This window comes from Esox lucius, chromosome 1, assembly GCF_011004845.1.
Source record: "Esox lucius isolate fEsoLuc1 chromosome 1, fEsoLuc1.pri, whole genome shotgun sequence".
NCBI classification, from domain to species: Eukaryota; Metazoa; Chordata; class Actinopteri; order Esociformes; family Esocidae; genus Esox; species Esox lucius.
The window spans coordinates 35,943,350-35,970,351 of NC_047569.1; the positions used below are offsets into that span (position 1 = coordinate 35,943,350).

Consider the following 27,002-nt stretch of genomic DNA (forward strand, 5'->3'; position numbering starts at 1 on the left):
GTCCTTCTTTGCAGGATGTAACCATCAATGAACAATATTCCAGATCAGGTAGAACTAGAGTCAACACGACATCCTTTTTGATCACCAACAAAGCCTGAATGGAATCTGTAGTGTTTCAAATATATATTTTTGGGGAATATTTAGTTGCTGCAATATAAATATAATGGTGTAGAAGGTTTCTGCCCACACATATTTGTTTTGTAGTTTTCCGTAAATGACACCCGTCATCTAACCCCATTCCCCACTCCGATAACACTCCTACCTAAATGTGAAAGGATTGGCTAACCAGGTAGGAGAGGGTACTGACGTTACCTCATCGACTGGATAAATACAACACCTCTGCTATGCCCTTGTTGTCGGTGTGGGGAGAGTCAGCATTTTAACACAGTCTGACTTGTGTTATTAACATCTAATTTAGTGATGTTTCCCTCTGGGATTCAGGTTTGGAGATGGATGCTTTTTGCCTATTTTCACCAGCTTTGTGTGTGTCAAGACATTCAAGAAACACCAAGACCGTAAGTTAGCCTGGAATTTAGTTATCATATCACCAATACCTTTTTCTATACACACTTTATGCTTCCTGCTTTCATGCCTGTTAGTCACATATCGCAACTCTCCTACTATCTGCCTTTAGCCAGCCTCTTTCTTTTCTTACTTTTTTTAATCTTCTTTAAATCTATTACCTTTGTTACATTTTGTTCTATATTTGTTTTAATCATATTTTTACAATTGTATGTAATTTTCAAAAGAGTACCTCAGCATAGTTCTTTAGTATTTTTGAGTGATTTTTTTTTATGATGGAGGAGCTAAGACAGCTGTAGGAGGAACGGATCAAGCTGTTGATAGAACTTGATAGAACGCAGTCAAAACTGGTGAACGGATCAGAGCAATTTCAGAGCGAACGGCTGAATGAGACTCCAGCAGGGATTTGGTCTGACGTTGTACGCCGCAGAGGCAAATCCAGCAAGAAATCAAATGAGAGAGCACCAACCCTCAATCCACCACCTGAACTACACAGCAAAACAGATATGATCCACTGAGTCAGAACGAAATGTGTGTAAATGAAACTTGGGAAGCTAACCACAACACTAGCATTAAGGCTAACCAAAATCCAAGAAAAAGCCCTAACACCACTGATAGGACTAGGGAAAGAAACTTTGATACCTCCACATCTGATAAGCCAGATACTACCTTGATTGGGGACTACATAACCAAGCATATCAGAATGGCAAAGACTGAAGACCTAACCATGGCTGACACATCGGTCAGAGAGCTAATAGAGATGTTGCCAGTTATTCTCTACGCATCCAATAAACATGTACATTATTATCCACACTGGGTCTTTTGACATTCTACAAAGGAAAACTGGCTCTGAGATCCTGAAAAAGGATTTTCCTATGCTACTGGAGTAAATAAACAACTTTCAACAACATGTTTTCATCTCAGGCCCCATTCCAACCTTGGGGAAAGGAATTGAATCTTTTAGTAGACTCCTTGGGCTGAATACGTGTCTGACATCAGCATGCCTCAACTACAGGATAAGGTTTATTGACAATTTAAATATTTTTTGGAACTGTAAAGACCACTTTTGATCCGATGGGTTCATCCAAACATGATGGGATGCTGGCTGCTTTGTGCCAACATGCATCACGCTCTTGGAATGCCATTTCCAAACAAGATAAGCATGAAGAACAGTACCATTAGGCAGAGTATCCACCCCCCCCTCTCCTGACCCTCTAACTAAAATCACCCAATGCTTCCAGAAGTTGTCCTTGTCCCAAACGGGGGCACAACAGCTCCCACCCTCTACACCTCAATCACACCCAATCCCAGAACGTAAGTGGAGGAAAACTAAACTTCAAATTCTCTATGACATCTATAAACAAAGCCTTGGTAGCTTCAACAATGAGTTACGCAGGGCCAGACAGCACCATTTATCGGGAACGATCAACAGGAATATCAACAATACCTGCACTCTATTTGTCATGGTTGACAAGGTTACAAACACAATAAAGGAGATAGCATCAGAACTAATGTCCACTGTAAAATTTAATGAATTTGCCTGTTTCTTTAGTATTAGATGGACCATCAGAACTATACAGTCTAACAAGGACTCTGTACCGTCACTACGACCACCAAGACATAACTTGGTTATTATGTCGCATTGTAATAGAATTGATCAAAAATTCCTAGAAGGAACATTTCGACATTTTAAAGCTTCCACTTGCTGTCTTGACACAGTGCCATCAGACTTATTTAAAACAGTTTTTTACTCTATGAAAATGGACCTACAGCAAATAGTTAATAGCTCTCTGCAATCAGGCATTTTCCCCACGTCTCTAAAAACAGCTGCCATTAAGCCCTTATTAAAAAAAAGAACACTGGATGCATCTATAATGAACAACTAGAGACCTGTCGCAAATCTCCCTTTTATAGCCAAGATCATTGAGAAGATTGTCTTCAATCAACTCAGCAATTTTGTGACCTCAAGATTTTTACACAATAGACAAATCGTGTAAAAGACAAATATCTGTCAGGTTTCCAACCTCACCACTGTACTGAAACAGCCCTGATCAAAGTTTTAAATGATATAAGGCTGAATACTGATTGGGATACAATAACAGTTCTAGTTCTATTAGATCTCAGTGCAGCATTTGACACGGTAGATCATAGAACACTTCTAGATAGACTGGAAAATTGGGTAGTCCTTGATTGGTTCAGATCTTATCTAGATGGCCGGAGTTACTTTGTCACCATTGGTAATCATGAATCTGATAGGGTGGCTTTGACATGCGAAGTTCCACAGGGATCAGTTCTCGGACCGCTTCTGTTCAATCTCTATATGCTACCTCTGGGCCAAATTCTACAGAACAACAACATTAACTACCACAGCTATGCCGATGATACTCAAATATATATGGCTCTCGAACCATATGACAACAGCTCAATAGACTCTCTGTGTCACTGTATAGAGCACATAAACACCTGGATGAACCAAAATTGTCCACAACTAAACCAGATTATTGTGTTTGGCAAATAAAATAGTATTAGTAAAGAGCTGGATTCTTGGGCCCTTAAAACCGGGGCCTAATCTTGGTGTTCTGATAGACTCAGACCTTGTATATCAAAGTGGTCATCAAAAAAGCATTCTATCATCGAAAAAATATAGCCAGAATGAAAGACTTGGTGTCCCATAAAGACCAAGAGAAGCTCATCCATGCTTTTATCTTTAGTAGGGTTGACTACTGTAATGGCCTCTTAACTGGACTCCCAAAAAAGACTGTAAAACAGCTTTGCATCTTTGCATTGGCTTCCAGTCAGTTACACAATAGATTTTAAAGTGGTGCTTTTAGTTTATAAATCTCTGAATGATTTAGGACCCAAATACATTTCTGATATGTTAGAAGAATAGAAACCTGAACACAGGTCAGCTAGTAGACCCTAGCGTCCAAACTAAACATGGTCTAGCTGGGTTTAGCACTTATGCTGTACACAACTGGAATAAACTACCAGAAGATCTTAGACGTGCCCCAAACGTATTAATTTTTAAATCCAGGTTAAAAACACTTCTCTTTTCACGTGCCTATGATGGAGCACTTAACCACACTGTTTAGCCTTATAGCTTCTTATGTTTTTATCCCATTTTTAATCTTTATATGTTTTCTTATTGTATTTCTTTTTTATTATTATGATGTTTTCATTTGTTTTGATGTTTTCATTTGAGTAATTGTTTTTATGTTATTGTATTTCTATATATTATTTTCTTTGTAAAGCACATTGCATTGCTTCGATGTAAGAATTGTTCTATGTAAATAAACTTGTTTGCTTGCTATACTAGAACCCATACTCAATGGACAATATTAGGTGATGTTATTCTGGAAATATGCTTCCTTAGGGTCTGAGAAATTAGCTGTTAATGTATTGGTGTGCTAGTGCATATAATAGTGCTGTGTAGGAGGGCAAACCTGTGTTGAAACATAATTTGTTCCTGACAGTAGTGTGTGTGTGTGTGTGTGTGTGTGTGTGTGTGTGTGTGTGTGTGTGTGTGTGTGTGTGTGTGTGTGTGTGTGTGCGTTTCAGGTTTTACCTGGTAACTATTCCTGCAGTGATCCCGGCAGGTTTGGAGGCCAGGTTTTGTGCCAGCCTTCTGCAGCCCAAGGAGACCCTTGTTATGACCATATCTCTGATTGGTGATGAACAGAACTCGACCCTTCTTAGGGAGAGTTCTGATCAAGAGTTTCATCGCTGTTTCCAGTTTCAGGTCAGTCCAACACTCTTGTGTCCCAGTCAGATCAATGTGGAATGCCGTTCACATAAAAATGTATTTCTCATATCGTGTAAAATGGCACGCTGTGGATCATATCCTTGTGTGTCTGGGGTTCAGGCTGAATTTATATCTGTTTTTGGTTGTTATGGTCTATTTATTATCTCACCAGTGTGTTGGTCCATATCGTTTGTCAAACAGGCACCTGAACTCCAGGTAGAAAAGATACTCATGTTTAAGGTGGAGGTTCGCGGTGAAACATTTGTCTCGACAGAGGAGAGAAAGGTCAAGATCACACCCTACAGCCCGATTACATTTGTCCAAACTGACAAACCAATATACAACCCAGGACAAATAGGTAATTTTTGTCTGAGGAATACTGGGAAGTTGGGAAGATCATTTGTTGTTCAGTTTTTAGTCTCACTAAGAAAACATGTAATGGTATGATGAGTTAAAACACACCTGTTGAATGCTCACAGCAATAGAATATAGAGTATCTATGCTTTGTTAGTTTTAACTTCCCGTTTGCTTCCTGTTTAAAATTTCTCAGTTCATTTTAGAGTCATCACCTTGGATACCAGTTTTTTACCAGTGAATCAGTTGGTGAGTGCTACATTTTAAACCAATGCTTTTAATATATCTAACTATTTAGACATCCTGTAGATTAATATTTTAAACTACATTCAATCTAACAAATGACACTGAAAACTACAAGTAGTCTACCCCCACTTGAGTCCTATGACGATATTGATTGAAATTAGTTGTGCGATCAGAAATCAGAATCTCATTAAATTACTTTGTAAAAAACACTAAACACTACACCTGAGTTACTAAATAAGGTAAGCCCAAATCATTGAGTGATAAAACTGATGTTATCCATGCTCTCTGTCTGTAGCCTTGACTGTCTGTTTGGTCAGTCAACACAAACAACTCAAAGTTGAAGATTGTATCGGGGCTAAAGTGCATCAGCTAAAGTCACAGGACCTGAGTGGGCTGATTTGAATGCTTTCAAACATCAATCAATGGTTCATGGAGTTGATACACACCCCTAATAACAACATATGTTGAAATATGGGCTATAGCTAGGCTGCTCAAGGACATGTACACACACACATAAATACAGGGGGTGGAGAAAATATCATCCTTTGACTGTTTATATTCCTTCATTCATTTTCCTATAATACCACTAACATGTATATACATACAATTATAATTTCATTCAATAGTGATTGAATGTAATTCACTTTGTGATTAACAAAGTTTTTAGGCTTAACTAAAAATGTATGCTGTACAGCTGGAATTTGTCATTTTACTTATAATCTACATATCTGAACTTCAGTCCTAATATAGTCATACCCAGGTTGTAATAAAATCTCTTTTTTATTTTGCATAATTCTAAAACACAAAGTAATTCATCAAACTCTTACTCAGTTATGCTTCATGAATTCATAAAAAATACTTAATCTAGTAGAACCTCGGATTCAGGAGGAACAGTGTGGTTTTCGTCCGGGCCGTGGAACACTGGACCAGCTCTTTAACATATATCAAGCCAAGTCATATTTGCGTCATTCATATGAAAATATGCTGACATGCAATCAATGGCATGAATTCCCATCACCGCCATTTGCCAGTGAGCAGAACATTTTTGTAAGTAGACATGGAGGGAAATGAAACGAGGTCTGCTAGGCCACATTCTTCTAGTCTGATCATTTGAGTATATACCCCAAGTATATCATTGTCATGAATAGAATCAGGCACATTTTTTGTCCACCTTAATCGCCTGCGTATTTATACTCATTTGAAAGTTATCATTATAAAATGTTATCATTATAAAACATTAATTTTTGGCATGTTTTTGTCTTTTACAGTACAGCATTGTGGAACTTGAGGTACAGTAAAAATATAACTAGGTTCCTCATTTTATAATGAATACAGTTGTAAAAAGGTGCAATATTCATGTACCTTATTATCATTAAATAATATACCCCACAGTAGTAGAACGTTTAAAGATGTCCATTCAGCTTTGTGTTAAGACATTCCATTCTTTCACAAACAGGATGTAAATGAAAACAGGATTGGACAGTGGTTAAACACCACATCCAGTAGCAAGATTTTACAGCTTTCTCACCCCTTGAACTCTGAAGCACCCAAGGGAACATATAAAGTTGTTGTCTGGATTGATGGGAAAAGTATATACCACAGGTTTAAAGTAGAACAGTATGGTAGGTTAATTGAATTTACTTTACATTTCATATAAGTATTATGTGAATGGTTCAGTGAAATGTGATAACTGCTGTCTTTTTACCTTTAGTTTTGCCAAAGTTTGAGATCAAATTAAATCTCAGAGATGAGATCAGTGTTGGTGAAGAGGAGTATAAAGTGGAAGTGTGTGCAAAGTGAGTCTCCTGTTTGAATCCTGACACTTCAATGCTGACTTTTACAGTACATTTACATCTGACACAGTAAACATTTGTATTCAGTGAGTAAAGCCTACAACTTGTATGTATGAATTGTTATGTTGTTGTTTTTTATCAGGTACACCTATGGGCAACCTGTACCTGGTATAGCTGAGGTAGAGTTGTGCCGGCCCTTGGACTATTATATATCCTCAGGAAATGACAACTTCAATTATACACAACCTTGCCACAAAGAATCAGTTGAGGTCTGTATGCTTTCCCAACACACAAGGACAGTTTTTTGTCTTTTAATGTGGTTGAATTGAGTTCTTTCTGATCAATGTTTGTAGATTCCCCAATTTATAATACAATTGGATTTGTTTTTTTCTCAGATGGACCAAACTGGATGTGCCTCTCATGTCTTTAACCTGTTAGCTTTCAAGGATGAAAGCAAGAAATTGCTCCGTGACAATTTTTTATTCAGTACTAAAGTAGAGGAGCAGGGAACAGGCAAGTCACTCATCACATCAGATGACGGAACAGTGATGATACAGTTTTCTGATGTATTCGTTAATAATTTTAAAAATATATAATACTGAAAAATACTATTCATTATAATTAATTGTATCATAATGGTTAGGGCTGCCTTTTTTGTTCTTAAGGGGAATTAAGGTCACGATATACTCCAGTTTCGGAGGTGTGCGTATGTACGTACGCGAACGCTACGCAAGCGGCACTGCTAAGATTGTCTAAACTGATTTTTAAAAGCTATGTCCACAAGGGGGCAGTCCGCAACAAAACATTTTCTACCTGCCCGGAAATACCTTGACAACTGACCATTTTGTACAACCACAATAAACACGGTGATTGAGGAGTAGGTACTGCTATTAATCTTTGTCAAGAAAACGACAAAAAAGAGCAGCAGCAACGCCAACGAAGATGGTGCATTATATATGTGTACTACTACTTCAATGTGTCAGTCTCGCAGAACCTTAGAGGATCTTGGGATCTGTCCTGTTGTTCTGTTGGTATTATGCCCGCGTATGCGTACCCTCAAGGCCTATAGGGAGCATGAAGTATGGACGCAGGATACCAGTGGAAGACGTCCTGTGTATCCGTACACGGCGTGAAGTATATTTGGGCCTTTAGAGTTACAATGTTCCAGAAACTTTCCCAAAATCCACAGTTTTCCTGAAAATACACGGTATGTGGGGGCCATTTCAGTACAGTGAACTCATTGTCATGTTCAAGAAACCAATTTGAAATGATTCAAGCTTTGTGACATGGTGCATTATCCTGCTGGAAGTAGCCATCAGAGGATGGGTACATGGTGGTCATAAAGGGACATGGTCGGAAACAATGCTCAGGTAGGCCGTGGCATTTAAACGATGCCCAATTGGCACTAAGGGGCCTAAAGTGTGCCAAGAAAACGTCCCCCACACCATTACACCACCACCACCAGCCTGCACAGTGGTAACAAGGCATGATGGATCCATGTTCTCATTCTGTTTAAGCCAATTTCTGACTCTACCATCTGAATGTCTCAACATAAATTGAGACTCATCAGACCAGGCAACATTCTTCCAGTCTTCAACTGTCCAATTTTGGTGAGCTCGTGCAAATTGTAGCCTCTTTTTCCTATTTGTAGTGGAGATAAGTGGTACCCGGTGGGGTCTTCTGCTGTTGTAGCCCATCCGCCTCAAGGTTGTGCGTGCTGTGGCTTTACAAATGCTTTGCTGCATACCTCAGGTATAACGAGTGGTTATTTCAGTCAAAGTTGCTCTTCTATCAGCTTGAATCAGTCGGCCCATTCTCCTCTGACCTCTAGCATCAACAAGGCATTTTCGCCCCCCACAGGACTGCCGCATACTGGATGTTTTTCCCTTTTCACACCATTCTTTGTAAACCCTAGAAATGGTTGTGCGTGGAAATCCCAGTAACTGAGCAGATTGTGAAATACTCAGACCGGCCCGTCTGGCACCAACAACCATGCCACGCTCAAAATTGCTTAAATCACCTTTCCTCCCCATTCTGAAATTCAGTTTGGAGTTCAGGAGATTGTCTTGACCAGGACCACACCCCTAAATGCATTGAAGCAACTGCCATATGATTGGTTGATTAGATAATTGCATTCATGAGAAACTGAACAGGTGTTCCTAATAATCCTTTAGGTGAGTGTATATATCGTTTGTAAAATCCCTGTAATCCTAGGGAATTACCAAGAAATCTGGGACTCTTTCAACCAGGACTGCTGAAAAGCCAGGACACTTTGAGATGCTTATTGAATGTTCTAACCATATGTGCCACCTGACAATGTGTTCCCCTTTTACAGGTATTATACGATCTGAAGAAAAACGCATCACATTTTCCTATGTTTTAGGAAAGCTCTCATTTGTCGACACACCCAAAATATATGAACATGGATCAATTGTTGAGGGCAAGGTATGTCAAACTACATCAATCTGATATGCAGAATTCACCCAGACTTACAGTGGATATAAAAAGTCTAACCACCCCTGTGAAAAAGGAAGGTTTTTGTGATGCAAAAGAATAAGACAAAGATAAATCATGTCAGAACCTTTTCCACTTTTAATGTGATCTATAATGTGAACAATTCAATTGAAAAACAAAATGAAATCTTTGAGGGGGAAAAATGAAAATAAAAACCTGTACAATAACCTGGTTGCATAATCCCTCCCTCTGCTTTTCTTCAGATTAAAGCTGTTCACTTCAATGACACGCCAATATTCGACATATCACTTTATCTGCTTGGGGGCGAGTGGTCATCATCACGTCATCTACTGAACCTAACCACAGACATTCATGGTATCGCCAGTTTCTCCCTCAACACAACTGGAATGCCTAACGAGGATATTGATCTTAAAGTAAGTGTGATATCACAGACCTTTAAAGTTATTTCTACCAAATTACAACATAGCTTTGTCAAATTGTAAACTATATGGACGAGGATGGAGTGAGTATCACCAACTGTGACCAAAGCTTTTTGTAATGAAACCATTTTTGTTTGCCAAGTAAAGAAAAAGGACAGTATTTGCTGTCTGCTTGCTAATATAACACTGTTAGCTGTTGCCGAGAACATTATTGTTGAAGTGGTTTTTTGACTGAAGTGACAGATTAGAACAAAAATATATATTCTATATTACAATCTTTAAATGTCTCCTTTATTTTATGGAATCGTTAATTTCCTCTTTTATTAAATGGAATTAAGAAAATATTTTAATGTGTCATGATTTGGCATGGATAAAAAGTAATTTACTCAAGCAGCACAGTTGTAGACACATGAACACACAACAACCAACTAGAAACTATGTGGCAGGAGGAACTTAAATAGGGACGCAACGAGGGGCAAACAAGACACAGATGAAAACTATAATACAAAAGGACAAGCTCCATTTGAAATCAAAGGACAAAACCAAACAGAACAGGCTATGTTCACAAACAAAAGCAAAATCTATACCGAACGAAACCTCACATAGTGATAGAAATCAGAATATATGTTCAGTTGAAACTCTGCAATAAAATCAATTATAAAGAAAATATGTATTTAAAATCAATTACAAAGAAAACATGCATTTAAAATCAATTACATTTGAACGTCCATAATTATTTTTTTTCAATGATATGTCTATTAAACTTTCTTTCAGAACCGCACTGTTTCTGAATTTCTAAATCTTAAAGATGACATTTTGCTTACTTGGTCATTTCAACTCTCATGACCTTTTCCAGTTTTTTACTGTTATAAGAATTAAATTATGTCAATTTGATAATGTCTCCTTTTTCCCCCCAGATAAGCAGCACGCCAGAATTGTCTTATGCTGGATACAGGACCCCATATTTTGACACAGGAAAGCAGAAAATTTCAGTGATACGACCCGCTGCCCCTGACAGTAAAACATCCAGTTACCTGGATATTCAGAAGACTGACCAAACACTGGCATGTGGGCAGGAAGTGTCAATCCCCGTCCAGTACGTCATCGTAGGAGAGACCGCCTCCAGTGGTGCTGTTGATGTCATCTACCTGGTGAGTAGATCCAGGGCTGTGTTCCAATACTTTAATGGATTAGTTATCCCTTGTTTCCTTGATCCCAGATCTATAAATGATTGGGTATGTGAAAGTAAAGTTAACTTTATTACATACTTATTATTTGTACTTTGTCAACCAAACAATACTCATAACTTCCATCCTTTTTAAAATTTCCTCTCTCTCCCAGGCCTTATCCAGAGGAGCGATAGTTGATCATGGATACAGGAAGGTTATCATGCAGGACAGTTCTGGTGAGGGAGGGTGATTTACTTTGTTATAGTCATGTAACGTGCTGTAAGGTGCGTGACTATAATGACATGCTCTTGCATTGCAGTAACTGAGGGTGAAGTCACCTTTGACCTGGCAGTGGTTCCAGAGATGGCACCGGTGGTACAGATCCTTGTGTATAGCATGTTACCCAGTGGGACTATCATCGCCCACAGCATGAACTTCCCCACTGAGAAATGCTTCAGAAACAAGGTGTGTGGATTCCAGTAAATGTAAGGTATCTGTACCTACAGACATCAACTTAGATATAATGTACTGTGTTTTTCAACCTGTAACTGTGTGCTTTGCACATCCACTAAACTGCATGTGTCCTCTGTGCCAGGTGTCAGTGGAGTTCTCTCCCTCCAATGCAGTTCCAGGGGAGAAGAACACCCTGCAGCTCACTGCCCTGCCTGGTTCCCTGTGTGGTCTCAGTGCTGTGGACAAGAGTGTTCACATCATGGAGCCGGGAAAGAGACTGGATGCTGGCAAGGTAATGGATCTCTGAGAGAAAATTACATAAAACTGTTAATCAATAGAAAGCAGCACCTAAAGGTTAATAATATTTTAAATTATATAATATACATTCTTATGTTCTCAATGATCTTTCAGCCAGCTGGGCTCATTTCTAAATACGCTATTTGAAAAATCCACTGTTTGCAACTGATCAATTCTCTCTTTTTCCCCACAATACCTTTATCTTATTAAACCATTACAGATATTTGATATTCTACCAGTCACAGAGGCAAATTCTTTTGATTATGATCTTGAAGATCCCTCAGATTGTTTGCAAGTACGCCTGAGAAGATATATATTGCCCCATCCAAGACCTAATAGGGAGAAAAACTCTGCTTATGAAGTGTTTAAGGTAAATTGTGGCATGTTTTGACTGAATGAAAACATCTTGTCTTGAAACACTCTTTCAACTCTTGTAGGAATTAACCAATTAGCCAAAATACTTTTTCCATGCTTTCACCTTGTGTACAATCTTGTGGAATTACACAAACAGAATGAAGCAGTGTTCTTACCAGGGCAGTGTATAATCACAATAATTCTTGCTCTCTTACTATTTGTTCTTGCCATTTCTAGAAATTAGGATTGAAGCTGGCAACAAATCTTGTTGTCAGAGTACCTACATGCTTGAAGTACCAGGGAGTAGAATATTATCACTCCTCGGGTAAGACTCCCTTCGCTTGTTATTATTTTTGCCAGAAGTGTTGAACGTCCAAAGGACATCTATAGTTTTTATTATTCTGACAATATGCAGTTAGGTCTGGAAATAATTGGACACTGACACAGGTTTTTTTATTTTGGCTGTTTACCAATATATTCAAGCAACAGTTAAATAATGAATATGGCCTTAACATGCAGTCTCTCAGTTTTAATTTGAGGGTATTCACAACCAAATTGGAAGAAGGGTTTAGGAACTACAGCTCTTTAATATGTAGCCCCCTCTTTTTCAAGGGACCAAATGTAATTGGACAATTGACTCAAAAGCTGTTTCATGGACAGGTGTGGGCTATTCCTTTGTTATTTCTTCATCAATTAAGCGAGTAAAACATCTGGAGTTGATTCCTGGGGTGGCATTTGCATTTGGAAGCTGTTGCCGTGAACCCACAACATGCCGTTTAAAGAGCTCTCAATATGAGTGAAACAGACCATCCTTAAGCTGCAAAAATCAATCAATCAATCAATTAGAGAGATTAGGAGTGGCCAAATCAACAGTTTGGTACATTCTGAGAAAAAAAGAACGTACTGGTGAGCTCTGCAACACAAAAAGGCCTGGAGGTCCACAGAAGATAACAGTGGTGGATCCACAAGGTGCACAAGGTGCAAACCATTAACAAGCCTCAAGAATAGAAAGGTCACATTAGACTTTGCCAAAAAACAAATTTGTAACAGCATTTTTTGGATAGATGAAACTAAGATCAACCTGTACCAGAATGATGCCGAAAAACATCTAAAAATGACAGCCCAGTTCTGGAACAGCATTCTTTGGTCAGATGAAACTAAGATCAACCTGTACCAGAATGATGGGAAGAAAAAAGTATGGAGAAGGCTTGGAACGGCTTATGATACAAAGCATACCACATCATCTGTAAAACACAGTGGAGGCAGTGTGATGGCGTGGCCATGCCTGGCTTCCAATGGCACTGGGTCACTAGTGTTTATTGATGATGTGACAGAAGACAGAAACAGCTGGATGAATTCTAAAGTGTATAGGGTTATATTGCCTTCTCAAATTCAGACAAATTCAAGGTGATTGGACAGGGCTTCACTTTACAGATGGACAATGATCCAAACATACTGCGAATGCAACCCAGGAGTTTTTTTTACAGAAAAGAAGTAGAATTTTCTCATTCATCTGATCTCAACCCGATCAAGCATGCATTTCACTTGCTGAAGACATCTCCGGTAAAGGCCTGTTAAAGCATCACAATGGAGGAAACCCAGCGTTTAGTGATGTCTCTGAGTTCCAGATTTCAAGCAGTTCTTGCCTTCAAAGAATTAATGAACATTTATGATTGTGTTAATAAGTCCAATTACATTTGAGCTCCTGAAGTAAGGCGACATACATTTTTTTTGTTCAACCCTTTGAATAAAAACTGAAAGTCTGCGCTTCAATTGCATCTCGGTTGTTTTATTTCAAAAACCTTTGTGGTGTCGTACAGAGACAAAATTATAAAAATTGTCTCAATGTCCAAATATTTCCGGACCTAACTGTAGTTCACTTGTTTGTTTTCCTGTATTTTCAGTTGGTACCTACAGAACATATTACCTCCAAAGCTCTCCCGAGTATTCCAGGATGCAAGCGTTTGACTCGGAACGCAGTAGACCCAAACCGACAGCACAGATAGTACAGATGCGTACCTTCTTCCCTGAGACGTGGATATGGGACCTTGTGGAAGTAGGGTAAGTACACGACAAGGTTGGCTCATGCTGCAACTGAAAGCAAAACACGTAGATATGTAATTATTAATTTCAGGATATAAGAAAACATTTAAAACCAACATTACCTGGACTCCATTGTTCTTTGTAAGTAAATGTGTGACTTCTGACCTCTGTACTACAGGGAGTCTGGATCAGCAGACGTGTCCCTGACAGTCCCAGACACCATCACCACCTGGGAGACAGAGGCCTTCTGCCTGGCCCCCAGTGGGTTTGGTCTGGCTCCCCCAGTGGAGCTCACGGTCTTCCAGCCCTTCTTCCTGGAGATCACCCTGCCCTACTCCATCATCCGGGGAGAGAACTTTGACCTGAAGGCCACTGTCTTCAACTACCTGTCCAAGTGCATCATGGTATGTACCCCACCTCATGACTGTTGAGCCCACTGATGTTTATTGTGTCACGTACCTTCAGTAATTAGTGTAGTAATTAACACCAGTATATCTTACCCTTTGTAATGTTACCAGGAAGACCAAAGTCTAAAAGTGAAAAAATTAAATAAAAAAAGGGTTTAAGTGTTTGTGCCAGACTGAAGGAAGTTCTTCATGTAGAAGCACAGAAGTCATTCTTGACATTGCTTGGAGGATGACAGTTTTAGTGTCTCCCTCACAGTTTTGACGAGCAGGTCTGGACCAGTCCAAATGCAAACAAATTATAGATTTAAAAAAATATATGTTCTGTACATTATTGTACTGTTCTGAATCATACTATACACCTCTGTGCTAGTCTGATGGATTTAATAGTACTGTATTGTGGAGTCTAAGCTTGTAAAATCTAGATGTCTCAACATCCAGAAAGTATTTTTGTGGTGTATTTTCCATGTCATTTAGCTTACCAGGCACAACCATCCCCAACTATCCACCAAACAAATTGAAATTATAGTTATTACATGGTTTGAGCTGAGAGATTGGCTTGAAATGTAGTTTCCCTTTTAATATTTTCAACACAAGTAATTGTTTATCAATACTCCCACCATACAACAGTTTATTAAAAAAGAATGACACAATTATAAAATGTCACTTTTGTAGTGAACACCAGGACCAGAGTAGTGTGGGTCCAATTGCAGAAGTGCAATTGTAGATTTATTGTACGTCGCACAAGGGAGTAGGCTAGCACACAAACGATAAAGACAGGCAGAGATTCGGTAACCGGAAGATCAGTCCTTGAAGGCAAAGGCACAGGCAGGGATGAGCAGGGACGCGAAACCGAGAAGCAGGCAAGCAGGTCAGGAAGCAGGGTGATCAATCCGCGGAGGCTACAGCAGGCTGGGACGGGGCGGACGAAAAGGTCAAGACGCAGGGTTCTGTAACGAGGAGAGAGGACGGGACAGGAGGGTAGAGAACACAACAGGCTGGGAATCAACAAAGTAATGCGAGAGCGCGATAGAAGGCTTGGCAGGTCCACTGAGAACAATACCTCACACTGGAGGGGAGGTAGAGCACGGGCTAAATAGAGGGGTTAACAGGGCACAGGTGTTCAATACTCCGGTGATTGGGATCTGGAGTGTTGGGTGCGTTCGTGCGTGTTGGGAAGTGAAACGGTGGCAGGTGCGGAGCGTGGCGGGGAGGAGTCGGACCGGGAGTGACGAGAAAACCTCACAACTTTCAGCTATGAAAAATGCAGAAATCTGCAAAAATTCAAAAATCCTTCACCTCAATGTTTCAATATCATTACTTAAATTGACTAGATTTGATAGGGGAGGGTAGAAAAGTATTAAGTATATGTATGAAAATATATGAACTTTTACAGATTTACAGAACATTTACAGGTATTAAGTATAGTGTATGTGCAAATGGGATAAATAGTTGTGCAGGTACAAGTGGCAATTCTCAATGGCATTTTGAATTTGCAATCGAGGTGAATTGAAGGAGTAGGGTAGCTTGTGCAACTGAAATGCAGTGATAGCAGCAATGTGGTTCCTGAGGTAGACATGTGTATGCAACAAAGAGAAATGCAAGGACAGTGGCAGTTCTATATGTGAAATGAAGAAAAGTTTAAGGTGCAAGTCGGTATGTATTAAATGAAATGCCGGAATAGCAGCAATGACACGTACCTGTAGACAACTGAAAACTTCCTTATCAGACTGGTAAGGCGTGTAAAGTGACAGATTCAGTAGTACAAATGGTGGGTATAGTTAGTGATGGGTCACAGAGTTCAGCAGGGTTACAGTAGATGGAAGGAAACTGTTCCAAAACCTGCTGGTGCGAGAACATAAAGACCCTCCTGCCTGATGGTAGGAGGGCAAACAGTTTGTAGCCTGGATGTAAAGGGTCCCTGGTCATCCCAGGCCCTGCACAGACATTGCTTCCACTGGAGGTCTGCAAAGCCTGGAAGCTAGACACCAGTGATGTGCTGGGCAGTTTGTACCACCCGTTGCAGGGCCTTCAAATCGGTACACTGTGGTGCAGTTAGTCAGAATGCTCTCGATTGTGCAGCAGGAAAAGTTCACAAGGATCTTGGAACTTGGATTAGATTGATGGCCTCTCCTCATATTGAAATTATTACACAACCCATCCTGGATTTTAACTAATAAGTCCATTGTCCCCTAAAACTGATAAGTGATTATTTTTAACAATACAATTGAGTCAAGCAATTTCAGGAATAAGTACTCATTGGTCATATTTTATTAAGTGCTACTCTCCAAAACCAGATACAAAGCTACTGTTTGTTTGGCCATGGAGAAAAAGTCTGCATTGACATGGTTTTGCCACCCTACTCTAGCTAGGTGTCATTCTTGTGTTTTCCAAGTCATCTTCCCAGTGTTCCTATTTGACAGGTTGCAGTGACTCCAGCTCCCTCATTGGACTACACTCTCACACCCTTGAATGACGTCCAGTACTCATCATGCTTGTGTGCCAAAGAACGAAAGACCTTCAGCTGGACAATGTCACCCTCTGCCCTTGGTAAGATGGAAGTCACCATTTAACCATGCTTACTGTACAATCCAATTCCCCCAAAAGTTGGGACACTGCGTAAAATGCAAATAAATACATAATGCATTGATGTGCATATCATTTAATCCCTATGTTTTATTGGTACAAAGACAACATATCAGATGTTGAAACTGAGAAATGTTGTTGTTTTTGGAAAAATATATATGAATTTGATACCAGCAACATGTTTCAAAAAAGGTTTTGTCATATTTTTCGTTTCATAATGCGCAAAATGTTTTACATGGTTGATTGTTCTGGACTGCACGCTGGCCAGTTTAGCACCTGGACTCTTTTACTACGGAGCCATGCTATTGTAATACATTCAGAATGTGGTTTGCCATTGTCTTGCTGAAATAAGCAAGGCCTTCCCTGAAAAAGATGTTGTCTGGATGGCAGCATATGTTGCTCCAAAACCTGTATATAGTGTTCAGCATTAATGGTGCCTTCACAGATGTGCTAATCATCCAGGCCATGTGCACTAATGCACCCCCATACCATCACAGATGCTGGCTTTTGATCTGTGCCCTGATAACAAGCCGGATGGTCCCTCTCCTCTTTAGACCGAAGGACACAGCATCTATGATCCCCAAAAATTATTTCAAATTTTCATTTGTCAGACCACAGGACAGTTTTCCATTTCGCCTCAGTCCATGTTAAATGAGCTTGGGCCCAGAGAACACAACAGCGTTTCTGGATCTGGTTTATATCTGGTTTCTTCTTTGCATGGTAGAGATTTACAGGCAGCTTTATGGATGCAGTGACAAACTGCATTCACAGACAATGGCTTTCGGAAGTGTTCCTGAGCCCATGCAGTGATTTCCACTGTTGTTAATGCAGTTTCACTTGACGGCTGAAGATCATCGCCATTCCAATATTAGTTTTCAGCATTGTCCCTTGTTTAAATTTTTTGTTATATTATGTATAGTAGCTCATGAGATCCCCAAACTCTTCGCAATTGTATGTTGGGAAACGTTAATCTAAAATTGTTTCCCCTTTTTGCCCATGTAGTCTTTCACAGGGTGGTGAACCCCTCCCCATCTTTATTTCTGAAAAACTCATCCTCTCCTGGATGCTCTTTTTTATACACAATCATGTTACCGACCTGTTGCCAATTAAAGTTTTTAGTTGTGTGATATTCCACCAGGGTTATACAACATTTCCAGTCTTTTGTTGGCGTATACAATAACAATAACATTTTTCAGTTTCATCATTTGATATGTTTTCTATTGATTATAGGGTTCCAATGATTTGCACATCTTAGGTTTATGTTTTCATAACCATTTCACACAGCGTCCCAACTTTTCTGGAAACAGGGTTGTACATTGAAAGCTAAATTACCTTAATAACAAAAACCAAAACTTCTGGTTTATTTATTGTAGTTTGTTTTATCTGTACATGTACTGTGTGCTGACCTTTGATGTTCCAGTCTCTGTCAATGTGTTTTTGTAGGGGTTTTGAATGTGACCATTAGTGCAGAGGCTGTCCAGTCACATGCTGCTTGTGACAATGAGATTGTGAGTGTACCAGAGAGAGGACACATTGACATAGTCACACGGAGCCTGCTAGTGAAGGTATTTACTGTTTTAGTCAAACATTTGAATGTCTTGGGACTATTCTGTCACATCTACCAACTATTACACAGAAACCATCTAGTTTTATAGTACTGTTACTGCTTCTGACTGAAATGAATCTCTCTGTCAGGCTGAAGGAACTGAAGAAACTAAAACCTACAACTGGTTGCTGTGTCCATCTGGTCAGTACTGCAGTATCAACCATCTAATCCATCAGAATTTAATAAAAATACAGCACCAAACGTGATCTGGGTCCAAGAAACCAACACTGTTCTATTTAAGTTATTATTTACATTCATTTCAATAAACTACATATTGAATTGACCTGATCTCCTCCATGGTAAAAAATATCCAATTGGTTTCTATGTCATATAAACACAATTGTCCAGGGGTGTAGCAAAACATTTTGGGCCCTGTACACAGGCAGTCTCTGAGGGCCCCTCCCCACTTTATTCAAGATTCAAACATTTTCGAGGGCCCCCCTTACACGTTAGGCCCCTATATAATTAGTTCCCCTTTTCACCCCTGCATCTGTCCTTGCTCTGGCTCTCTTTGGTCATGTGGTCATGTGTCCACAGGAGAAGCTCTGACAGAGGAGGTGGATCTGCAACTGCCCATGATTGTGGTAGAAGGATCTGCTCGAGCTTCAGTCTCAGTCCTGGGTAAAATATATTATTGTTCTGGTTGGGTGGTGGCTTTAGAAAGATTTAGTTTGTGGAAAGCAACCCCTCTTCATGCTATTTTCTAAAGAGGAGAGTTTTGCATGTTGCATGTGTTCTGTAGGGGACATTCTTGGCCGCGCCCTCAAGAACCTGGATGGACTGTTGCAGATGCCATATGGGTGCGGAGAGCAGAACATGGCGCTCCTTGCCCCCAATATCTACATCCTAGAGTACTTGAGGAACACAGAGCAGCTCACCTCAGCCATCAGAGACAAGGCCACCAAGTTTCTCACTAGTGGTAAGAGTCTACACTGCTTTCAATCAGTAAATGATCTTCAGTGATTTTGAAAACTAGATGAATCTTAATTTAAAAAACTCAATTTAAAAAAACTTTCTCAGTTAAGAAAATATTTTATAGATAGACCAGATTTTGATAGACCAAAGTATCAGTACCTTTAAAGACAACAACATAATTGCTTTTCATAAGATAAAAATCAACCAACATCAAAGGCATCTCTCTTTTTCCCCCCAAAACTGTTCAAAGGCCTTAATTATTTCATTCTAACATTATATCATTCAAATTTACAAAGATTTTAAAAGATTTTACTGATTTATAGTTCATAAAAAGAAAATCAGTGAGTGGAAATAAAGGAAATAGGACATCATTTATGGATTTACACATGACTGGATATAGAGTTATACATCTGTTAGCCATAGACACCTTCAAAGAGAGCTTCCCAAATACGTTCAGTTTGTGATGTCTCTTTTGAGTATGCAGGCCATGGAAAACATAATCAGCTTATATTTGCAGTAAAAGAAGCCGGATGTGAAATCCAGTTTCATCAGCTTTTTAATATGGCAAAACTGTGATGTCAATTGATTATGTAGGCAAATTAAAAATAACTATAAGGTATGGAAATGAACTATATTCCTCACCATGACGTAGATTTGTGGGATATTTTAATTCAACTCTAGACACATGAAACGAACACCTTACATGTTGCATTTTTATTTAAATAGAGATAACATGGTTGACAACAATTTCAATACTTTTCGTTTAATTCTATCAAATGAACAACTCAACAGACTACAATAGATGTATTGATGACAGGAAGAAGGCATCTATATTGTTTACTGCTGATTACTCATTCATTTATGACAAATTAGACAGAATTATCTGCACACATTTTTCAGAAAAAGGAATGTTCAGAGAAGTAGCCAAAGTGTTTTGCAAGAAACTACATTACATATATTTTAATATTTTAATTATTATACTTTTTTTGAAATGTAAGGCATACACCGATCAGCCATAACATTATGACCACTGATGTGTGAAGTGAATAACACTGATAATCTCGTTATCATGACACCTGTCATTGGGTGGGATATATTAAACAGCAAGTGAACATTCTGTCCTCATAGTTGATGTGTTAGAAACAGGAAAAATGGGCAAGTGTAAGGATCTGAGCAACTTTGACAGGGGCCAAATTGTGACCAGTCAGGGCGCCCATGCTGATCCCTGTCCACTGCCGAAAGCACCTTCAATGGGCATGTGAGCATCAGAACTAGACCACAGAGCATTGGAAGAAGGTGGCCTGGTCTGATGAATCACGTTTCCTTTTACATCACGTGGATGGCTGGGTGTATGTGCATCGCTTACCTGGAGAACACATGGCCCTGGGATGGACTATGGGAAGAAGGCAAGCCAGCAGAGGCAGTGTGATGCTTTGGGCAATGTTCTTATGGGAAACCCTGGGTCCTGCATTCCTTGTGGATGTTACTTTGACACGTACCACAGAACTGAGCATTGTTGCAGACCATGTGCACCCTTTCATGGCAATGGTATTCCCTGATGGCATTGGCCTCTTCCAGCAGGATAATGCCCCCTGACACAAAGCAAAAATGGTTCAGGAATGGTTTGAGGAACACAACAACGAGTTTAAAGTTTGGACTTGGCCTCCAAATTCCCTAGATCTCAATCCAATCAAGCATCTGTGGGATGTGCTGGACAAACAGATTTGATCTATGGAGTCCCCACCTTGCAACTTACAAGACTTGCTGCTAACATCTTGGTGCCAGATACCACAGCACACCTTCAGAGGTCTAGTGGAGTCCATTCTACGATGGGTCAGGGCTGTGTTGGTGGTGAAAGGGGGACCAACACAATATTAGGCAGGTGATCATAATGTTATGGCTGATTGGTGTATCACAGACATGAATAATGTTGAAAAGATTCATACATTTCCAGAAAGATTTATTTTGCCTTATACATTTTTCTAAAGCATTATTAATTTGTAACTATAAAAAAATAATATTTTCCCACCAGACAAGGATTTCCTGATTTTCTAGAATCACTGTTCTGATACATAGCCACTCCTTTTTATGTAAATGTATTGACATCACCCGCAACTCAACATATCTTGAAGGGTATGCACAGCTTCAATAAACCATAATCCCAGAGCTGTTACAATCATAATCATCAATAAGTATGTTAAAAACAGCTTGTGCTGAAGGCAGAATCTCTCTTTGAAAAAGACTAGCCAAACAGAATGGCCATGAGGAAAGGAGATAAACATTTAAAAAAATACATTTTAACTGTCAATGACTCAGGTTACCAAAGGCAGCTGAATTACAAGCATTCAGATGGGGCCTACAGCACATTTGGCCAAGGATCTGGAAACACTTGGTGAGAACTGGGATTGTATTTCAACTAATGACTTAAGCATTATAAGAATTTTTTTGGAAGCCATTTTTCTTTCAAATATTAACAAATTTGATCAAATTTTCTATGGCAGGAGACTGTTAATTTGACAGGAGTTGAAATAAGATATGAATGATGCAAATTCAAATTAAATGTATGGCTTCTTATGGATGTATAGTGAGACATTCAAATCAAGTTTTCACACATGTTCTTTGTTCACAGGCTGACTGCATTTGTCTTGAGATCCTTTAGCAAGGCACAGTCTTTTATCTATATAGATCCTTTAAAAATTAAGGAAACCACGACATGGTTGGAAGAGAAACAAAAAGAAAATGGCTGTTTCCTAAGACTTGGGGAACTCTTTAACAACCGAATGAAGGTACAGCTATTAAATAAAAGAAAGAAAAAATATTTATTTTGGGTCCTTGGTCAGTCTGTCAGTCAACCCTTGTCTATTTATTTACATTGCTAATGTAAAGACTGACCCATACAAACCATAACCCACTAAACAAACCATGCTATGTAAAGGATGTTCACATGGTTTTGTTTTTGGCATAATGTTTTCTAGGGTGGGGTGTCTGATGAAGTAACTCTTACAGCCTACATAACTGCCTCAATGCTGGAGAGCAACATGTCAGTTTCAGTAAGTATATTCTCAGGCTTGGCGCTGGGATTTTTCTCTCCCAGTGCTAAGAGAGAGTTTGACCGATACGTGGAGGTACTAACAGAATACCTGGTTATTAACTTAATGTTTTATAAAATAAATACTAAAATGCTTGAGGGGGCTTAACTGGGGCTACGCAGATTTGTGATTTGGCTATAGCACCCCCTAGCCCTGGTGTAGCACAGAGTCTGTATTCTCTCCACCTGCCTATTCTCATAACAGCAAACCACATTTTACGTTTACATTTTAGTAATTTTTTTTAATCCAGAGCAATGTTTAATGCTGCTGAACTGCTGAATGATCTGGTTCATTTTAGGCACCGAACAGAAGATAAATGCAGTCACTTTCAGGACTCTAATAATAATATACATTTTGTTTTGCATAAGGATCCTGTTGTGAACAGCAGCTTGTCTTGTCTGAGGAACTCCATCAGTGATTTGTCCAACACCTACACTACTGCTCTGCTAGCCTACACCTTTACCCTGGCAGGAGACATGGAGATGCGGACGCTGCTTCTGCAGCACCTGGACAAGATGGCTTTACAAGAGGGTGAGACATGCTCTTCTGTACTGTAGCCCTGAATACTAGACCTCATTGGTTTGTTCTTTACTCAGAATCACAGAAAAATACTCTTGATAAAATGCATCTTACACAGCTTTTCACCAAAGTCACATTTTAGTCTTGAACTCAGTGTGGAGGTTAGAGTAGATCTTAGTATTCTGTGTCTGATGAATCATTAGTCCTTGTTCTCTGATTAGGTTTATGTAGTGTGTGTGTTGGTATATGAGTGTTGATGTGTCTATGCATGTGTGTTCTCCTCAGGGGGTCTCCTGCACTGGACCCAGACCTCCTCAGAGACCTCAGCCTCTCTGGCAGTGGAGATCAGCTCCTATGTTCTGCTGGCGTCCCTCAGTGCCTCCCCTCTGTCTACCGCTGATCTGGGCTACTCCTCCCGCATAGTCAGGTGGTTGGTGAAGCAGCAGAACTCCTATGGTGGCTTCTCCTCAACACAGGCGAGTCCAAAACAGCAGTGCTGGTTGTGAGACAATGTGCCTGTTTGAGATCGACTACAATCAGACTACATCTACAAAACACCTTGCATCCAAAATAGATCATCAGAATTAATGGATTAGTGATTTTTAACAGAGAAGAGGCACAAAGAAAAATCACAGGTAGTAGGATAACAGATAATAGGCTGAGTTTGCTTTTGTTTGTTCACTGTGTGTGTGTGTGTGTGTGTGTGTGTGTGTGTGTGTGTGTGTGTGTGTGTGTGTGTGTGTGTGTGTGTGTGTGTGTGTGTGTGTGTGTGTCTGTGTGTGTGTGTAGGACACAGTGGTGGCCCTCCAGGCCCTGTCTCTCTACTCCACCAAGGTGTTCAGTAAAGAGGGCTCCAGCACAGTGACAGTAAAATCTCTCAGTGGGGGACAGAATGTCTTTGATGTGAACCAGAACAACAAGCTTCTCTACCAGGAGCGCCAGCTGCAGGATGTGGTTGGGAAGTACACTGTGGAGGTGAAGGGCAGTGCTTGTGCCTCAGTACAGGTCAGCCCAATCCTTCATTTACTCCTAGACCCCAGGCATTTATGTTAAGTATTTGATATATTTTAAAATGCTGTTAAATATGTAGTTGAATATGACCAGGGCTGATTAACTGATTTCATTTGGTTGTTTTCTAGCTGTCACAGCATTACAACATCCCTACTCCTAAAGTTGACTCATCACTCAGCGTTCAGGTCATACCAGAAGTTGAGTGCAACAGCGACACTAAGAGAAAAAAAGTCAAGCTGAATCTTCAATTCCAGTAAGGATGATTTTCTGAGTGAAATTAGAAAGTCTATTAATCTAACAAACTTTTGTCTGGACGTATTTTTAATTCTTCCCTGGCTAAATGCAGTGTGTCTGACTGGACAGAATCCAATAATTTCTAAATTAAAAATCACTCCAGTTCTTTCATTGTTATGCTTTAGTCAAAATTACACTTGAATATTCTGTAGGTTTATGGTTTTCTCCATCTTTTCTCTAACAGGTATGGAGGAAAAGAACAGAACACCAATATGATTATAGTGGATATGAAAATGTTGTCTGGCTTTTCCCCTGTCCCAGAATCCTTGTTGGAGGTGAGGTTTTGTAATAGGCCTTAAATTAACATTTTACATGTAAACTTGGATGTAACAGAGCTCAGTTTCTGTAGTCAAAATAGGAATAATCTGTGAATGGCTGGTCTTTACAGATGAAGAATTCCCTTCTTGTGGAGCGTGTCGATACCAAAGATGACCATGTTTTACTGTACTTGACAGGGGTGAGACAAACCTACCCATTTCAACTACTCTTAAATGTAGACTTACAATGAATATACATTGAAACCAACAAACATAATTTGTACATTGCAGTAACTATTATAGTATCACAACTACTGCTATGATATGAATGTACATGTTGAACAATATGTGATGGTACTCTAAATAATATTTAAAGGTAATCATACAGTATATGGTGTATGTTAGCTACTCAGGTTTGTGTATTGTTTAGACAGAAAATATAGGGAGGTTTATTAGTGAAACATTTCTGTTTTAGTGCATTTCATAATTGGGATTTTTTTTCAACAGTTACAATCAGCCGTGCCTCATAACTGCAGCCTAGACATCGTTCAGCAGCTCCCAGTAAAGAATCTAAAACCAGCTGTGGTCAAAATCTATGACTACTACCAGCCAAGTAAATTCATATCTAATCCTCTAAATGTTTTTTTATTCTCAAATAAATTCAACATTTATGCCAATGGGACGTTGAAGTAAAAGTTTGAGTTAGCCTTTGAGTATATTATCTCGGATCAGGATTTCATCTCTTTGTACTGAGAAGTAACATGGTTTGTTTCCTCCAGGTGACCAGGCTGAGACAGAATATGTCTTCCCATGTGCTATTGGTGAGCTCCATTATAAATGCTGAGAAATACAATTTTCTTATTCATTTGCACATATGTGTTACTATACAGGTGCTGGTCATAAAATTTGAATATCATCAAAAGGTGATTTATTTCAGTAATTCCATTCAAACAGTGAAACTTTTTATATTATATTCATTCATTACACACAGACTGATATATTTTAAATGTTTATTTCTTTTAATTGTGATGATTATAACTGACAACTAATGAAAATCCCAAATTCAGTACCTCAGAAAATTTTAATATTATTTAAGACCAATACAAAAAAAGGATTTTTAGAAATGTTGGCCAACTGAAAAGTATGAACATGAAAAGTATGAGCATGTACAGCACTCAATACTTAGTTGGGGCTCCTTTTGCCTGAATTACTGCAGCAATGCGGCGTGGCATGGAGTCGATCAGTCTGTGGCACTGCTCAGGTGTTATGAGAGCCCAGGTTGCTCTGATAGTGGCCTTCAGCTCTTCTGCATTGTTGGGTCTGGCGTATCACATCTTCCTCTTCACAATACCCCATAGATTTTCTATAGGGTTAAGGTCAGATGAGTTTGCTGGCCAATTAAGAACAGGGATACCATGGTCCTTAAACCAGGTACTGGTAGCTTTGGCACTGTGTGCACGTGCCAAGTTCTGTTGGAAAATAAAAATCTGCATCTCCATAAAGTTGGTCAGCAGCAGGAAGCACGAAGTGCTCTAAAACTTCCTAGTAGGCAGCTGCGTTGGCACCAGGTCTCTTCCATATTGAACCTTTTCACAGTATTGTAATTTTCTGAGATACTGAATTTGGGGTTTTCATTAGTTCAGTTATAATCATCAAAATTAAAAGAAATAAACACTTGAAATATTTCAGTCTGTGTAGAATGAATGTATACATTATACAAGTCTCACTTCTTGGATGGAAGTACTGAAATAAATCAACTTTTTGATGTTCAGATTTTATGACCAACACCTGTATAATATGTACTCATCTGAAAACAACATTTAATATTTCCTTTATGAATGCATTGATGGCATTGTCTAAAGTCCAAACGATCTACGAAAATGGAAAGACGGAGGAAATTATACAGATTTACGAGTAACCCTCTAGTCCGCTGGTGCCGGTCAAGGATGCCCCCTAGGCAAACACCAGCCCCCTCTCTAACACATTTCTTTTCTCATCCAAACATGGGAACTCAGTCCTTTAATCAGTAGGAATACATCAATTCAAGAAATGTCCCTGAACAATGCTGTCTAATCTTTGTGTCTGCAGAGAAATGAAGAAAGTGGAATGCATTCCGGAGCATGGCCCACCTGTGTACACTGTTCTTATTGTACCATGGAACTGGCACTCAGTGGAACTGGTTATTCAATAAAGCCTTGCTTTGCACATCAATGTTGTGATTATTTATAAATTTATGGTTTATTCGTTGTGTCACTGTTTGTGTCAAAGCATGCATGCATTTCAGGATTCTGCATTTTAAATAATCTACTTATAAACCTAACACAAATGTTAATATCTCTCACTGAAGCCTGTCATATGGAGATTCTAGTTTGCTTACACAAATTCATCATCGTCATCATCTTCTTCTTCTTCTGCTTATCCGGGGCCCGGTCGCGGGGGCAGCAGTCTAAGCAG

At 39.4% G+C, this 27,002-nt stretch overlaps 1 protein-coding gene across 1 annotated transcript; it reads left to right on the top strand.

The window, feature by feature from the left end:
• Positions 1 to 345: 345 nt before the first annotated feature.
• Positions 346 to 26,759, top strand: LOC114828761 (alpha-2-macroglobulin). The gene is made up of 36 exons (XM_029121337.2): positions 346 to 515; positions 4,081 to 4,261; positions 4,466 to 4,622; positions 4,815 to 4,867; positions 6,133 to 6,153; positions 6,321 to 6,486; positions 6,576 to 6,660; positions 6,800 to 6,926; positions 7,053 to 7,170; positions 8,993 to 9,102; positions 9,375 to 9,545; positions 10,469 to 10,702; positions 10,893 to 10,956; positions 11,040 to 11,185; positions 11,316 to 11,465; positions 11,691 to 11,840; positions 12,062 to 12,149; positions 13,729 to 13,885; positions 14,046 to 14,271; positions 16,695 to 16,821; positions 18,301 to 18,422; positions 18,553 to 18,604; positions 19,001 to 19,084; positions 19,206 to 19,382; positions 21,695 to 21,770; positions 22,008 to 22,164; positions 22,354 to 22,428; positions 22,836 to 22,998; positions 23,272 to 23,462; positions 23,776 to 23,991; positions 24,126 to 24,250; positions 24,476 to 24,566; positions 24,680 to 24,748; positions 25,056 to 25,161; positions 25,328 to 25,369; positions 26,637 to 26,759. Exons 1-36 carry the CDS (start codon positions 421 to 423, stop codon positions 26,642 to 26,644), a joined length of 4,380 nt encoding a protein of 1,459 aa, XP_028977170.2. The 5' UTR covers positions 346 to 420; the 3' UTR covers positions 26,645 to 26,759.
• Positions 26,760 to 27,002: the final 243 nt, after the last annotated feature.